Source organism: Glandiceps talaboti, chromosome 4 (genome assembly GCF_964340395.1).
Source record: "Glandiceps talaboti chromosome 4, keGlaTala1.1, whole genome shotgun sequence".
Classification (NCBI taxonomy): domain Eukaryota; kingdom Metazoa; phylum Hemichordata; class Enteropneusta; family Spengelidae; genus Glandiceps; species Glandiceps talaboti.
The window spans coordinates 6,500,645-6,518,588 of record NC_135552.1 but is presented as its reverse complement, the minus strand read 5'-3'; the positions used below and the strand labels follow the sequence as shown (position 1 = coordinate 6,518,588).

The 17,944-nt window shown below is 37.5% G+C and overlaps 1 protein-coding gene across 1 annotated transcript; it reads right to left on the bottom strand.

The window, feature by feature from the left end:
* Positions 1–2,928: 2,928 nt before the first annotated feature.
* LOC144433772 (zinc transporter ZIP12-like) lies at positions 2,929–17,126 on the bottom strand. Its single transcript, XM_078122135.1, has 12 exons — positions 16,860–17,126; positions 16,181–16,471; positions 10,064–10,277; positions 8,978–9,186; positions 7,344–7,503; positions 6,927–7,096; positions 6,306–6,467; positions 5,470–5,607; positions 4,869–4,956; positions 4,426–4,578; positions 3,633–3,820; positions 2,929–3,069 (listed from the first exon to the last, which is right to left on the bottom strand). The coding sequence occupies exons 1-12, from the start codon at positions 17,124–17,126 to the stop codon at positions 2,929–2,931; spliced, it is 2,181 nt and encodes a 726-aa protein (XP_077978261.1).
* Between the last annotated feature and the right edge of the window lie 818 nt (positions 17,127–17,944).

Below are 17,944 nucleotides of genomic sequence, written 5' to 3'. Positions count from 1 at the left end.
GTTGTCTTTGGTTAAAATATTGTTTGATATAATTATCTCATTGCACACTGACACTAGCGTTATTCCGCAATTCATTTTGAAGCGACAATTTGCTATGGAAAGAATGGCCTTGAATTTGTAAACAGAGCTGTACCTTCGACATCAAAATCCAAACTTCAATTTCCATTATAATGACAATGACAAGGAGAATTCACTGAGTTCCCCTTTGGTTCCGACATAAACGAGGCCATCACAGTTTTGGGAGTTGGGTAAAGAAAATGATTATTTTGTTGTGTTATATATTTGAGAAAGCACCATCCATTTTTTTTTTACTTTGAAAGTGACATCTTTTCGGCAACTACTTTGAAAGATACGACATTAGGCCAGAAAAAATGAAAAAGCTGTTTAACCTATCCATATATTTTTTCAGGTGATGGGCAATATATCCTCATGTAGGCTTCGCATTTTTTTTCAAAATTATGGATATTTCTTTATATTTTCAGAATAGTACATGTAACAATATACATTTGAGCCTATTCCAAATAATATAATATCTTATACAGTGGTTTACTTGGCTCTAATGAATTGAGATTAAATATCAAATGTGCACTAAAAAGAATTGAACAAAAGTTTACGACCATTGGGTGGGCCATCAAAAGTCTGAAAGTCGTGAAATGTTTTGCTCTTTATTCGGGATTTTTGGGAACCAAATTAAACTTCAGGAGAAGTCATTTACCATGTGCACATCCGCATAATATCTTTCAGCTTTGCCACAACAAAATACTCTTCCAAATAATATGTAATGCATAACATAATTTTTTAATTCTGGTATTTTTTTTATTATGTCTATGGTTTGATATTTTATGATTCTAATGGCCTCCTACACTGTCTTATTTTCAATTTTTTTTTCACCTTTGGAGTTGTCTTCCTTCCAATGCATCATTGTACCATATATGATTTTATATCTCCACTGTAGTGTAGGTGACAAGGGGTAGCTAAAATAATGCTTGAGTTTCAATTGGCGGGGCTTACCATTTTTTGAGAAGAGAGGGGAGAGGAACTACACCATTTGTTTAACCGTAAATTGTGTACATTTCCTAACTGTAGCTATGCAGACAAATTGCATCAGATAGTATCAAGATGACTGAATAAGATCTATCTAAACTCGACCTGAAATATTTTGCTATCATTATATGGTTTCTTATATCCTTGTCAAACATTGTGAAAAAATGAAATCGACCTACTTACCCAATGTGATGGGTTAGGTTACTCGTTGACCAGCATTGATTAAGTTTTTTCTGACCTTACATATGATATTTAATTGCGTATGCTAAAATATATATTATGTAAAGTATATACAAATTTATGTAAATTAGCACTTTTCTAAATTTTAAATGCAAGATTGCACCAAGACAAAGTTTTGTCCCCCCCCCCCTGGCAATTTGGTCAGGCTACAGCCCTGACTACTACTACTGCTGCTGCTGCTGTTGCTACTACTACCACCACCACTACGTATGCTATCACTACTATCACACTACTACCACACCACTGCCACCACCACTACTACCACTACCACCACTACTACTACTACCACCACCACCACCACTACCACTGCTTGCATGTTGCGGGTGTTATGTGTGTAGCAAATTGACAATTTACCACGTTGAAAACATTGGTGGTGCATGCTGTTTGAGTAGCAAATATACAATTTACCATGTTGAAGGTTGGGGGCGCTATTTCAGTGGCTAAGGGTCAATTTACCAAGCTGAACATGTTGAAGTTTAATCCTGTATGAGAAATTCTAATGTACAATATGTCATGAACTCAAAACAAAGTGGATGTAGTGATTAGGCGCTAGGCCCAGTCAGACTTTAACACTGTAGCTTTGATTTAGTAAGAGACTTCAAAGATTGCATGAATAAATGAATGAATCTTTATTAATCTACAAATAACAAACGCAAATCATATGCTGAGTTCGATTTGGACAAGTATGCATGTTTCCTAATAGTATAAGGGAAGCATGAAAATAGTCATTAAGCTCATTGAGTAGCAAATCACAGCCTTCACGGATTTTCATGGCCCCTTAATTGAAAACAAAAATATTTCATAGCCCAATCTTACTCTTCAGTGATATTATCTGCCTGTGTGTCTCTACCATTGAACATGCAAAAAATGCACACACACACATACACACACCCTCACCCTTTTCAGCTTAAACATTATTTGAGGGTCCTCCTTTAAACCTCCATTTTTTCATGAACACCACTTCCACCCGGCCGCACTGCCTTACAATGTAGTAGCACTTATCTCTAATCCATAAAATAGGTCTCAGAATAGAAGTGAAGGTAACTAGTCTCAAACCTCTCCCTCTTATCAAAGACACATCTTACGTTTGTGTAGAATCTGTAAGGTAAGCCATGACGGGGCGCCCTCAAACATCGGTCAACCCTTCGCACGATACTAGGTGAAAAGAATATAGCAAGCCTTTGAGCGTAATGCATCGTATACATAAGGTCATGAGTATAGGATATATTGCATTACAGAGGTTATTGGATGTTGAATAAATGTATTTTCTCAGAAGTAATTCAGAACAAAACTGCTTGAATCTTTGACTAATTTTACCCCATAAATGTATTTTCTGCAACTAGCTATTAACCGGCACCAAACTGCACCATGTAAACTCAGTAATTCAGTTAATATAATGTTTAGAAAACAGTTATACAATCTTCAACACATTCACGTTTTTTCTCAGCCTCATGTTATGATGTATGAAAATATTATATAGGTAGTAAATATTTGGACAAACTATTCAAAATGTTTTAAATATTAAATCCACATAGCTATGATATCATCCTACACGTTTCAAGCATTTATTAAGTAGTCATAACTGTACATATACGTTCCATGCGCATGCGTCACATCTCTTAGTCCTTTGAAGTCCAATGGCCATTAAATCCCGGTTCCGACACTTATATCCTCTTCATAGTATGCTAACAGTAGGATGATGGTGAAGCCAACTAGAAATCCAATATTTTGAAATGCAAATATGATCCATGGTTCTGTTGTACCAGGGGACAATAGTTCTGGCATCTGATAGAAAGAGGGGAATTTGAATGTTATAATTGTGGCTAAGCTTTCAAGAACAAATTATTACAGTCGCTGAAAGGCAATGGTCATACATGGTCTTAATGTGACGTTTTATCAGCAGCATTACCACTGGTGCATATATATATATAGTTGATGATATCATTCACATCGTTGCAATACTTCCTCAATGTTATAGTATAAATGTGACTAAGTTCCATCATGATATTGCTTGATCTCATCAGTTGAACAGTCACCCAAAGTATTACCAAAATATGGTCATTATCCACTAGTGTAAATTTGTATGCTTTTACGTCAAATCGGTGTCTGCTAATCACGAGACTGTATTGATAGGTAAAAGGTATTGTGGTCTGAGGTAAAAGGTATTGTCGTAGAGTCTTTAGTTGTTCATTGAGAGATAGATCAATGAGAGGGGAGTTCTACGGTTACTGCATAAATGTCAGTTATAGTTTTACGATGATGGACTCAAAATGTGTTCGTTGTTTGCTAACATTGCAATTACACACCTTTTGTGTCTTAGAGTGAAGTCTGTAACTGAATATACCTACCATGTCAACCAAAGCCACGTAGAGGAACATGCCGGCTGTCACTGCCAAGATCCATTCTGACGCACCAGCTGTGCTCCCTACAGCCAAACCTATGTAAAGGCCAATGAAAGCACAACATGCACAGAAGAAGTTCCAAGCAATGGCTACTCTGTGTGATAGGCCACTTGATACAAGAACAGCAAAGTCACCTGTGACAGTATATCAAACATATTGATTATCAAGGATAGTTCTTTGAATTATATAAAGGAACACAGCTTCATCAAATAAAAGGTATTTTCATAAACTTTGGGTTCTGGACAGTAATTTCACGAGTTCACACCCACATAAAATTTGTGTGATAGCCATTAAGTAACACAACATTGGAAATCTGTTTCCCCTATATTTGTTCTAATACTGATCAACCATTGCTTCATGGGATTTAGCAGATATACATATTCATTAGATGCACACTGAATATTCATGACTCCTAAGTGCTTACTACCGTATAGATAAATAGTTATGAATATTCAGGGTGTATCTAATGAATAAGTCAATAACTCTGGATGCAAATATTTTAACTGGAAAAACAAAGTACGTCTGTTGCGATTAGGTACAATGAAATGGACCTGAGTTTTTTTTATTGTGAAACATTGATCGCAAACAATTTGACAATCTCAGCTTAATCTTGTACATGTTTTGTTTTGGAGAAAGTTGACAAGATTGAATTGCAGTGAATAGAAAAGAAACGATGCTGTATAATGAACAAGACTGTAAATTAACTGAATGTTTTGGGGTGACAAATTATACTACAAACCTAATTCATGTGGCACCTCGTGACACAGCACGGCAATCCCAGTAGAAATGCCAGACGCCAGGTCGATGCAGAGAGCAGCTCCTATAGCCAAACCATCAGCTAGATTGTGCAAGGCATCACCAACTATAATCATTACTGCTACACTGTTCAAACCTAGCAATGATGAATGAAAATAAAAGATACATAAGAAAGTTTTATGAACGATTTCTACGTATTGTCGAATTTAATATTTTGATTGGAAATGAAGAGTACACACAATTGTAAAGACATGTTACAATTCCTTTTAGTTACTTCTGAACTTCGATAACAGCACTTTAGAAAGTTTACTACTCTCGGTTACCCAGCCCCTTGCTGCTGGGGGCTCTGCCTACAAGACCACCTTATATGTCTTGTAGAAGAGTTCCAAGTGGTGTGAGTCTGGGTAACTGAGACTAAGAGCTTACTTGTAAAACAGGATTTCAGCCCTGTGTCTTTCTTTTCTTCTTTGGCGTGTACATCTCCATTGGCAACAGTTTGGTCTTCAGTGTCACACTATTACGTATTCAAAGGATAAGTTAGAGAGACGACAGTTAGAGCATGAATGCATACAGTTGTTCAAGATGAATTGACATTGTTTGTCCTTTATGAAATGATGATAATAATAAAATGAATGCATAATGTGCCCGTACTCCCAACAGCTCCAGGTGCTCACAATTTGTTACCCCTGGCACTGATCTATGTATAGTAGCACAAAGACCCCTTATACTTCCTCAACTCCCTGGGGAGGGGAGCATACAATCCCTAACAGCCTCGAACTGCATAGGAATAAAGTATACACATTACAACCTCCAGCCAACCAGGTATACAATTATTTTTTTCTTCAGTATAGTAAGTAAATGCAACAGTGGCTCGTATAGTTATTATATGATTGAAAAGGAAAAGTCTTCATACATTTCAAACCTAAGTTTCTTCAAATCCTACAAAATACACAATTTTTATTTCACTTGTTGAGTCAACTCAGCATTTATACAAAGATGTATAGTTACAACATTGTTCAAAACTTACAAGTTTCATCTGTGAGGAGCTGACTGCTATTTTCTTGTTGTTTGACGATGTTGATATTTCTGGTTTAATAGTATGACTGTGGTGGTGATGTGATCCATTACCGTGAGTACTTGTACCGGTGACTGCTTCAGGGTCAATCTGATCAAATTAACAACACAACACAATTTACTCCAATGATTTCATTTATCAGTGATTTTTCCTTGATGTTGTCTTGACACAACATGAGTTTTCTGCAGTCATTAGATATGGTATTGTTAACAATGTGTTAGAAACATAAGATGTGTTTATTTTTATGACTGTATCCAGTACACAAAATTCTGTACGGTATGAACACTTCAAATCCAAGATTTTTACCAACTTTTCCGGAACTAAGGAAATATTTCAACAATTAAGATTAATGGACTAAAAATTGTGTGGCACACTCTCTCCATATGTGACTGTCTTGTCTGTCTATTGTATGTATGTATGTATGTATGTATGTATGTATGTATGTATGCATATATGCATATATGCATGTATGTATGTATGTATGTATGTATGTATGCATGTATGCATGTATGTATGTATGTATGTGTCTATATATGTACTAATTTCCCTCTCCACTCTCATCAAACATATACGCACACACACAGACATACATACACACACACACACGCGCGCGCGCGCGCACACACACACACACACACACACACACATCAGATTCAACAAATGCCTAATGCGTTTTATCAGTCGTCTACAAGTACTAATTCATTGTAGAGATACTTTGACTATATGTTCTATCCTATTCTACACCATAGCTTTGTAACAACAAGGTACATGATCAATCTGAAAAATACCTTAGATTTATTCAAATGACCAGACACCAATCCCATGATCCTCTCCAAGAGGTAAAAACCATAAACAGAGCCCAGAACGGTTGTCATCTTCCACAAGTCAGTTCTATCGTGATCGGCGTCATCACTGTGACCAGTTTCTGAATGTCCATGTAAACCTAGTGCCTGTCATAAGATATTAAGGAAGTATATATAGTTTATAGTATTTGATATAGCGTATGAATTGGTAGGCATGGCAACGAATGGTATCAAAATGTGATCAGACTAAAATTATTGTCATGTAAATATGATACAAATTGATTTGATGTCAATCAATTTGAAATATTTGATGTCACATGAATAGATTAAAAAATATTTGACGTGAATTGATTTGAATATTTGACATAGAATGATTTGAAACATTTGATGTTAATGTATTTAAAATATTTGAAGAAAACTGACTTGAAATATTTGACGTGAATGGATTCGATTTTAATTACATATGTAGCCTGACATTATTTAAGTGAGATATAATTTCAAATTAGATATAGATGATATATTGTAATTTGATAAACTTGAACTGATTTCATTTGATCATTTACTTCTTTTACTTTGATTTTACGATTTACAGAGTTCAATTCTTACTTCTGGTATTAGATGTAACAGTGCATCTGACGTCATCGTTCCAACAGCCAATGCAATCATAGTATGCATAACTCTGTGATAGGAGACCTTACTGGCCAATGGGATCAACAGAATACCCAGCAATGCCATTAGACTAATAAATAGCACAATAAGTGTGCCCCATAGATACACTGTAGATGTAAATAACAACAAAAATGTAACAATCATTAGATATATTTAATGTGCTAAATGCTAAGATTTAGTCGACAGTATTTTCTCCTTTCCAATGCGGGTATAGATCAATCACTCTATCTTTCAAGTTGCTCAAATAAAAGCTTAAACTGTCTTCAATGAGTCGAATACACCCCCACCCTCACACCCACACCCCACCCAACCCTCATTCCCGCATACCACCAACAAATACAAACAAGTCCTTACTTATTGCAGAAGCTGGTGAGATGTCTGTCACAGGCTCCACGCATGCGTCTGAAACTATTTGCTGGACCAATGATGGGCACATTTCGATGAATTTCTGTCTGCTAATACCCTCTGTTTCGTTAACGTCATAAATATCCATCAATTCGTCGGCCACAAAACACTGAAAAAAGCCAGAAAAGACGAATTAGCAGCCTGATGATCGCTAAAGATGTGATTAAAATAATGTTTTAGACTGTAATTAACGACAACAATTGTTGCACTTACCAAAGAGATCTCACTATGTAGGGATTAATATAATGTTAATATGACGTTTAGTTGTGATGATTTTCTTTGAGCTTTTTTAAGTTCCGGGATTTACACTCAAAACTAAGACTGCAATTCAATCTGTACAAACTCAAACATACGGTATATGATGCATGCAGAAGTTGGATGGATATTTCTGCTATTAAATTTATGCCTTACCTGCTAACAAGGATTTCCCAACTTAAACATTAGCAAGTCATTGAGAATGACATAGTCCCCGCTATGATTGGATTTTAAGGAATTATCACTACTCTGATCACGCAACGACACTTGCGAACCTAAATCAAACATACTTAGATATGTTGTGTCTGCTTGTTGGACATGGAACATGACTACAACAATAAAGGATTGGTCGGGTATGGGGGATCGTATCACGACGAAAATGGATATGCACATGTATGTCATAGAACACTGTCCTAATACCAACTTTGAATGTGATCTGTTCAAGCATGTCCGAGTTATGGCTTTGGACATTGAAAAATCGCAAACAAAATGGCTGCCAGGCGGCCATATTGGATCGTATTACAACAACAATGAATATGCACATGTATGTCATAGAACACTGTCCTAATACCAACTTTGAATGAGATCTGTTTAAGCATGTTTGAGTTATGGCTTTAGACAGGGAAAATTTGCAAACAAAATGGCTGCTAGGCGGCCATATTGGATCGTATCATGAAACAAATTGACGTGCATATGTATGCCATTGTATGTTGCCCCTGTACCAAGTTTGAAAAAAATCAGTCCAGGCATCTCCAAGAAACGGCTGTGGACGGATGGACGCACGGACACACGGACGCACGCACAGACGGAACCCAATCCATAAGTCCCCGTCCCAGACTTCGTCCGGCGGGGACTAATTACAGATCCCACATGACCCAAGACGTAAAAGTACCCCAATCCCATCAAAAACAGCAAAAGTAGGAAGTCTCGAAGATAAACACCAAATCTGTATATTTTGATGGCACTGCAACAATGCCATACAGTATATTTATTTAATACTTATCCCATGTTACATAGCTAACGTTAACGTACGCAACATTTTCAAACATACATTCAAGGGGTACAAGCTGGTTTTACACGTTTTGGTTGTAATTTTTGCAGCACATTCAAAAGACACTCGTAGTATATATCTACTTTATAAGGCATACTCTACCCAGGTATTAGGTATATATAACTTATATGATCGCGATCCGATGACGTAATTGTTTTACGATAAAAAAAATTGTCAGGGAAGTCCCAACGATCCAGCATCCTAACAATGGCGGAAGTCAATTGAAGTGACGTCATATAGAAGTTAAAACATTCAATATTATACAAGATTTGCATACCTCATCGACAGATACGACTTCATGGTCATGGTCATGGTCATGGTCATGGTCGTCTACCGCCCTCACAGTCCGTTTATTACTACTTAGTTTTGTTACGACATGATCATAACTCATATCTGCTATGCTTCTCTTCTGTACGTGACTGTGTACGTCATCATGGCTGTGATCGCCCGTGCCGATGTTCATCTTTTCAAGCATTGATTCGAAATCTGTGAAATGAAACAAGTAAGAGTGCCACTGTCTAGTAACAATCCTTGAATCATGCTTCAAAAACACAAAGCAAAATGAGGGGTTATACATGTTATGTAGTGTTGGAGTTGCAGAAGCTTTAAGAGTTCGACGCTATTGTCACGGATTTATAACAATCCATTGCTATTTGTGGCCGTCATTAAAATCCATAGATAACCTTTTCAGATAGGTAATAAACAAACAAACATTATTCGAGTGTCTACTTCCCTTGAAATCGCAGTATGTTGAACATTTTTCTCAAGAACACATCATCTATATCCATCTTAGTCTTCCTTGAGATGATATCAAATAAACATATGTATTACCAACATGTACATATATTCACTTTGACTGACCCATCGTCTTTAAGGTGTAAAGTTAGTTGCTTGTGAAACATCATTATTTAGATAAAGAGGCTCGTCCGGATATTGGCAAACATACATTTAACATGCAACCAGGGTAACGACTTCAGTTGCTGAGTCACTCACAATAAATTGTCATTGTCAAAACTTTTCAAAACTAACATTTTCAAACTCATAATCATATTTTAGTATTTTAACATTTATTGAACTTTAAATATTCAGAGGAAATATATTGTCCCCACTGAGAAATTCTCTAACATACATACATACATACATACATACATACATACATACATACATACATACATACATACAAACAAACAAACAAACAAACAAACAAACAAACAAACAAACAAACAAACAAACAAAATCAATCATAACAAAAAACAACACACTCCCCCACAATTATGTCTTCAAACCATTACCTCTACCATTACCCCCCTCCCCTTCTTATCCCCACCAGTCTACTAACGTAACCTCATCACCCCAAACTTACCGTGGTGATGAATAACGCCATCGTGACCGTAGAGGGCGAATATACTGTCGACGAAACTATCGGGATCAACTTCGGTCGGACTTCCATAGCAGTAGCCGAATAAATAGTACGATACGGTGAGCGCAGCCAAATCTTCCATTTCGTCATCGTCTGCTCCAATGGTGGAATTGTCCAAGGAAACATCGTCATAGAATACGGTGTGATCGGTAAAACACTAGTTAAAAAGGCAAAGAAATAAATATTAAAAAAGTGCAACGTCGATATTCTGAGATGAGAGAGGGCAGAATGCATTACTTTATTGTTTATAACATGAGATTTGAAGTGGAAGAATTGCTGTATGACAGATTAGAATTGTATTTGGTTGTTGTGGCGGGGGGGGGGGGGGGTTGAATCTATAATAATGGCTCCCGTCCTATTGTTACCCGGTATTGTTACCGCAAGCTAATGTAGCGACTAGATTCGGTTACCCAGCCTCACCGCTGATAGCTGACTTCACGCCAACCGGCAGCGGAGAGTCGAGTCTGGCGGTAAGTGAGGCATGCATATTGTAGCGGCAAAAAATTAAAGTGGTTATCTGGTGCGTATGTCAGAATGAAGTGCACACACTTGATTGATTGATTAATTAATTGATTGATTGATTGGTTGGTTGGTTGGTTGGTTGGTTGGTAGGTAGGTAGGTCGTTCGGTCGGTCGGTCGGTCGGTCGTTCGGTCGGTCGGTCGGTCGGTCGGTCGATCGATCGATCGATCGATGATTGATTGATTGGTTGATTGATTGATTGATTGATTGATTGATCAATCGATCGATCGGTCGATTTTGAGGATGCACAACTACAATGGCAGCTGTGTATGGACATGATGCATGTTCCAATGACAGCCTAGCTGTTTACTGCACTTTTGAAATACATCGTTAGCTAGTCTCACCCTCTAATCTTCGGCCCTCCCATCCTGAGAATGCCACGACTACCAGGAGGTATGACGTCGACGAGTTAACAATGTATTACAACAGCACAGTAAACACACTATGATGATGGTAGCTCTGGATAAACGCGCTCCGATATTAAGCTCCAATACATACGGAGATGACGTGTCGGAATTATCGGAGCACATAAGTTCAGAGCTAGTGATGACGTAAGAATTCGAATAATGGGACCGGAGTTTATCGCTGATGAGCATCGATATCTGTATATTATATTCAATCGATTTTATTGGCAATATATATATACATGAACGATGTCATCAAAATAATTTATCACATTATGAGACATATCACTGGTCACGTGTGTCTGCATGGTACGTAGTTGGAGGTTTATTGAAAAGTTAAACGTTCTTCACAAATTGACAGAAACAACAGCGATTGCAAATAAACCACATACCAGTGTTTATGATTTATGATTGTTGACACTGCAATAGGTCGCCTACAAATTTTCTTTCTTAGTCCGGGTTTCAACATTGTCGGTTGCCATGAAGCTAGGTTTCAAACTTGTCAGTAGACTCTCTCACAGTCCTTGATGAAGCTTCGCATAAATAGCTAAAACTTGGGTTGTTTTGTATATATCTACTGCATAATTGTACTCATATACTAGTATCCCAGTATCCCCAGCCCTGTACTGTGCGCCCTCATCGATCACATAGGGCTAACATTTTGTTGATGGCGAAGCTTCCAGAGCTTCGCCTAACACATCAACAAATAAATAATATCATTCTTAGTATGTGGTACTCCGTTCATAATTAGGCACTGATAATTTTCTCCCGGCTGGGGGAGGGGGGAGTCTCTGATGTTCGGTCGTGTGTCGTATTGTGTCGGAAGAACATTCGAGGTCTAGCAGATAGACTACCAAGCTGGGTGTGATAAAAGATTCCCGCCACTTCTTTTACTTACTAGCTCAGTATGTAAGCAAATATTCAGAAACAACGTTCAGATAAACAACAGAATATTACTCATTCAAAACGAGAATATTTTAAAAGAAAAAACTATACACACTATTTCGTCGTTGGGTGCAATAAAATGAAAAATATGGGACATTCCACATCAGACTGTCTGTGGTTAATACGGTTTAACGGTTTCATCAAGTGAGGTTATAATCCAAATATCGTATTTCGGAATTTTGGGAACAGTCCCGGCATTGCGGACCTCGACCATAGGCCAGGAATAAACTTGCAATTATATAACTGGGCGAACGTGATGTCAGCAGATTCATATGACAAGTAAAACGAGCAGTGTCAGAGATGACGTGATTTTATGGCGAGATTTCTAATTTTAGTTTTTGTGTAAATCCCAATGTATTCGAACAGAGGGGCTGTGATTAGAATCATATAAAACAACAAGAATTAAACCATCTGGCAAGCATTCGGGTATGTGATCCAGGCAAGCGGAAATCTTTTCTCAGTTGTAATTCACGAGTTTGGACCAAGTCAATCTCGTTACTTACGTGTGATAATACGGGTGTGTGAGTGCTGGAGGAGAGAGGCTGGAGCACATGGCACAGTGATAGAGGGACTGTGATGTGTTTAATGATTCGTATACGTACAAATTAATGAAGTATTCCTTATAACGGTCCAGTCATAGTTATGTAGTAACATTTACAACATGTAACATTTTCATTTGTAGTTTGACTCCTGCTTTGAACCTTTAATCGCGGTTGATAGAAAAGGCTTTTCAAGTAATCATGGTGGAATGTCCTATATCTTGAACATGGACGAAAAAGGCACAATTTGGAAATGTATATTTGACAAGGATAGAATGTAGAGTAATAATGTTTAATCTGTTCATGAATAAAACATGTTTCTGTCGAGTTCATGACCTGTTCCCTCCCGCCATGCATAACATTATGGAATCCAGCATGATAAAACAATGGATTGTGAACAGATAGGGGTCATGGTGGATTCTCGAAGAATCCATTATGGATAACAGTGATGGATACCTCAACACTGGATATCAATGGATTCTCACTAGATTCTGCTAGATACCGCTAGAATCCAGCATGTTAGATACCACTGGATTCTGCTGGATATGGAACATTTCACACAGTGTTCGCCTAACACATCAACAAATAAATAATATCATTCTTAGTATGTGGTACTCCGTTCATACTTAGGCACTGGTAATTTTCTCCCGGCGGGGGGAGGGGGGAGTCTCTGACCCCCTCCCTCTGTAAAACCCAAAACATGTTGACCCATATCAATTATTTATTAAACGTGATGACCCTTCCACACCTCAATGTCATATTAATAATGTGTCAGGTATTTCATCAAACTCAGTGAGTGGACTTGTTTGACTATATCTCTCATATGAAATACATTCCAAGATAGCACCATCATATAACTAGCAACTGATCTTTATACATGTGGTTGAAATATTGCTTTTTAGTATCATTTTGACAGTAAAGGGTAGGAGAAAGAGCTTGAGACAGAGATGGGGGGGGGTTCCAAAGGGTTTACCTCTTTAACTCTGGGTGGGTTTTTTTTCTCTTATTTTTTAGTTAATTCAGACCTTTTCAAGTTCTACTTTGTCAGCTTTACAAGACATCACCAACATGTATCAGAAACTATTTCATGGATTGGACTGAAATAGTACTAAGATGCTGAGCATCGATATCTCGACACTAGAAGTAGGGGGGAGGCTTGAAACAATAGATATGTCAAAACTCAGGAATCTTATGTATAAGAAACTACTCTTTATACATAGGGTTGAAATGTTCTTTAAAAAGTCAAAATGGCATCATCCGTGGCAGTATAATATCTGCACAACTGATGATTATGTCATTGGTAGGGGAGAGTTGGAGAGGTTTTTTTTATTTTCAGAATATTTCAAGGCAATCTTTATGCATAGCTTAATAACATGATTTGCGCATTAGACTCTCTTACAGCCCTCGGAGCTTCGCTTTACTAAAATTAAAGCTAAACGAATTATTTTGTATGCACCGATGCCAGCTAATTAACCGTACTCGAATATCCTTGTACTGTGCGCCCTCATCGACCATGATAGAGATAACCATTCGTTGATGACGTGTGACTGCGCATGCGACGCTCTGTGTTATCGCGAAGCCCCGAGGACTTCGCGAACATACGGAGCGTCGCAGTCACACGTCAACGAACATATATCTCTATGTGGTCGATGAGGGCGCACAGTACAAGGTTGTTCGAGTACGATGGAGTATGTTATGTAGATGGTATCGGTACATACAAAACAATTCATTTAGCGTCGATTTTAGTAAAGCGAAGTTCCGAGGACTGTGAGAGAGTCTAATTGCGCATCTGATTGTTCTGCCTAGTTCATATTCATCTGGGAATGGGGGAAGGCCCTAAGGAGTCTCTCTCTCCGGACGTTTGTTGGCTCTATTAAGGCAATTTTTAGATTATATGTACATTTAATGTAATAATTCCACAGCCTCAAAGCTGGGTATAGGTGTTCATTTGCTGAATGATTATCCACACATTATTGAATGTTTATTCATGTCTATATATCCCTGTTATCTTTGCAATATATGTGATCACTTGGCTGTTGCTATGGGCGTGGTCATGTTGCTAGGCATATTTGCATACATTTGTGAATGTTTATTCATTTGTCTATAAATCCGTGTTATCTTTGCAATATATGTGATCATTTGGTTGTTGCTATGGGCGTGGTCATGTTGCTAGGCATATTTGCATACATTTTTTGAATGGTTATTCATTTGTCTATCAATTCCTATTGTTATCTTTGCAATATACATGATTATTTGGTTGTTGCTATGGGCGTGGTCTTGTTGCTAGGCAAACACATACATTTTTTGAATATTTATTCAATTGTCTATTCATCCCCTTGGTTATCATTGTGAAATACACCACCGATTGGCTGTTGTTATGGGCGTGGTCTTGTTGCTAGGCAAATGTAAATACATTTTTGGACATTTGATAAAGCTCTTCTGGATGAATTAATTGACACCACTAAATTTCATTGTATGCCTTTCCCATATCTTTGAAATGTTTAGGATGTAAAAAAAACCTGTAAGAGTAATGTAATAAAATAAGTAGTTGACTTGCTGGCTGGATCTACACTATTACATAATAGTGTCATGTCCTTCAAGTCCAAAGTCTGCCTCAAATCAAATACAACAAGTGATGTTACAAAGACTGATTACGGCCAGGTTGGATGCCTACTAAAAATGGCTTTACTGTGTGTAGCAACATTGAAAAACATGAGAGTGAAACAAGCCAAGACATATAAAATAACGAATTTGAATCTTTAGTATGCCTTCCCTTTGGAAAGGAAATATCAATATTTGGGAGTACAAAAAACCTGTATGAGTATGTAATAAAATAAGTAGTTGACTTGCTCGCTGGATCTACACACACATGGTGTCATTTCCTTCAAGTCCAAAGTCTGCCTCAAGATCAAATACAAGTGAGATACAAAGACTGATTAGTCCTGACTGGGTGCCTACTATTACAAGGGCTTCACTATGTGCCATTAATTATTGAAATTATCATTAATTATGCAAGCCACGCCCACCAAAAACTAATCAGCGCTAATCAGCCCGACAAGGCCACATAGTAAATTGCATAACATTTGCTTCAGTACTTTTTGAGATATCAGTGGAACAAAATTTCTGCACAGACACACAGAGAGACAGACAGACAGACAGACAGACAGACAGACAGACAGACAGACAGACAACGCCACGACATCACCTCCCATACGGGAGCTAAATAATCATACTGATTAAGACGAGTGCCTATGGTTTACACCATCTCCAAGTACCGGTACCAATGAGGCATGTTACAAAGAATTATCACTGACGAGTAAAGTTTGGGACCACTTTTAGACCATACAAATCAAATCTATTGTTGTTCAGGGTTTGAGCCCCTCGCTCTCAGAGGTAATAATAAGGCTTACATAGGATTATTCTTGTATACTAAATTCAGGACTAACTTTTGTTTATAGCTCTGTCACGTTGTTTCACACCTGGGGCACTTGTTACTGTGTAAATAAAATGTAATGAAGCAAATAATTTAATGATTGGTCGCGCAACTATACGTATACCAGGCCGGGTACTAGTATTTTTAGAAAGGTGCAAAGTCCGTTCAAAATGGCTAAGATCCAAAAAGGGAATATTTGAAAGGAGATTATAAACTACCTTTGCGTAGTTTTCAGCGACATAAGTTTCGTTGACGTCTTCCAGGATTTCTTCAAACTCGTCGAATGTCAAGATGAACTCAGTAGTATTGTCAGGGTCGTTGTAGTTGAACACTCGGTGAACAAAATACTCGTAACTTTTTGCACTCGGCTCAGAGATGTCTTTGCACACGAACTGTAAGTCGGTGAGATAATACAAGAGAACTACGCTTGCTCGATGATATCCAGCCTCATCAAGACCCAATAGCGTGTCAGCACCAACAATGGTGAACAAACTTTCAGCCGATAGACACTAAGGACAAAAAATAAGTGAAAATAAGTTTCAAAAATTAAAAACTTGTCGTTGTAAGCGACAGTAGTAAAGTAAACAATAAAAAGAACAACTTTTAACAACAGGCAGCCATCTTTGTTAGATTTCCAACTTGGTTAATTTAATGATAAGGGTCGTTAGAAAGCAGGAAATAATTTCGTCATTCCTTGTCCTTTTTCTTGAGAGACATGACAAAGTTGGTTAATATTTTCTTCGAAATAATTTTTTCATGTTTAGTTTTGAGTTTACAAAACACATACTGGTTGCTAGGTCGACTTCAAGTTCTTGTATAAGACTAATTAAGTGTGCCAACTCGGTTTAAGTTCGACTCATTTCTACGTAACCAGACAGAATATATTTGTGGTTTTACCTCATTACAATTCGTAATTGTTCCAGTGAAATCAATTTCACTACACTGCACTCTGTCCCATAATATTCCAATAACTGTGTCCATTTCTTCTAGCGTTATGTTCCTTTCATCATCGGGACCAATACTGTCCAAGTAATCGACGACTTTGTGGTACGCATCGCCGTCACCATCATGATCGTGTGAGTCTTCTACGGAGTAAACGCCGCTAAATATGACGGCAATTTGTAACACGAAGAAGCAGAATACTAAAAAGTTGTGACACGTCATAATTAATATAAGCAGACAAGACTTAGGACAGAACGTTTTGAACAGCGGGTGTGTCAGGTGAACCTGCTGGGAATGGAACCGTCGACTTGAGTGTCACGACATGTACAATAATCGACTTCCCGTAAATTATCACGCGTCTTTGGGAGGTAATCTACGTCACAATAGTCTCTATCATACCTTCTGAGTGCAGCATGCAGTCGCAGTAGCAATACGGTGTACGTTATGTAACTGATGTTAACGTTGTCTCCGAGTTGAAATTATATGTCCATGTCAAGCTTAAAACACTTCAGATCTCTCCATAACATCAAAATATATTGACACCAACAAACAAACTAGTATGTATATCAACTCCGGCAAAGAAACACCGCTATAATAATGTTGATATTATAAAAGGTTCAAACGTTTTGATCCGGGGTTCATTCACTCTTACCAAAACTTCAGAATACAAGATGATAGATATGTAAATATATATACGGTCCAAGTTCTTCGGATTCCCTAAAATTGGATAAAACCAAGAAACTTTGAAATGACGTCATTCTCAGATTCTTCAACTCAACCTACCTTTCCTCGTCAATCCTAAATGTTAGTGTGTGTAATTTCAATTTAGAAAAAATGTCGTTGAATTGTAGTTCAGGAGAAAAAATATTTTTGAAACGGTAGTTGTTTTAATAACGTTAATGATGACAAAGAGAGAGAATGAATGAATGAATGAATGAATGGACGAATGAATGAATGAATGAATGAATGGACGAATGAATGAATGAATGAATGAAAAGATACGATACGCAAAACATAATTATGAAGGCTTTAAAGAATAG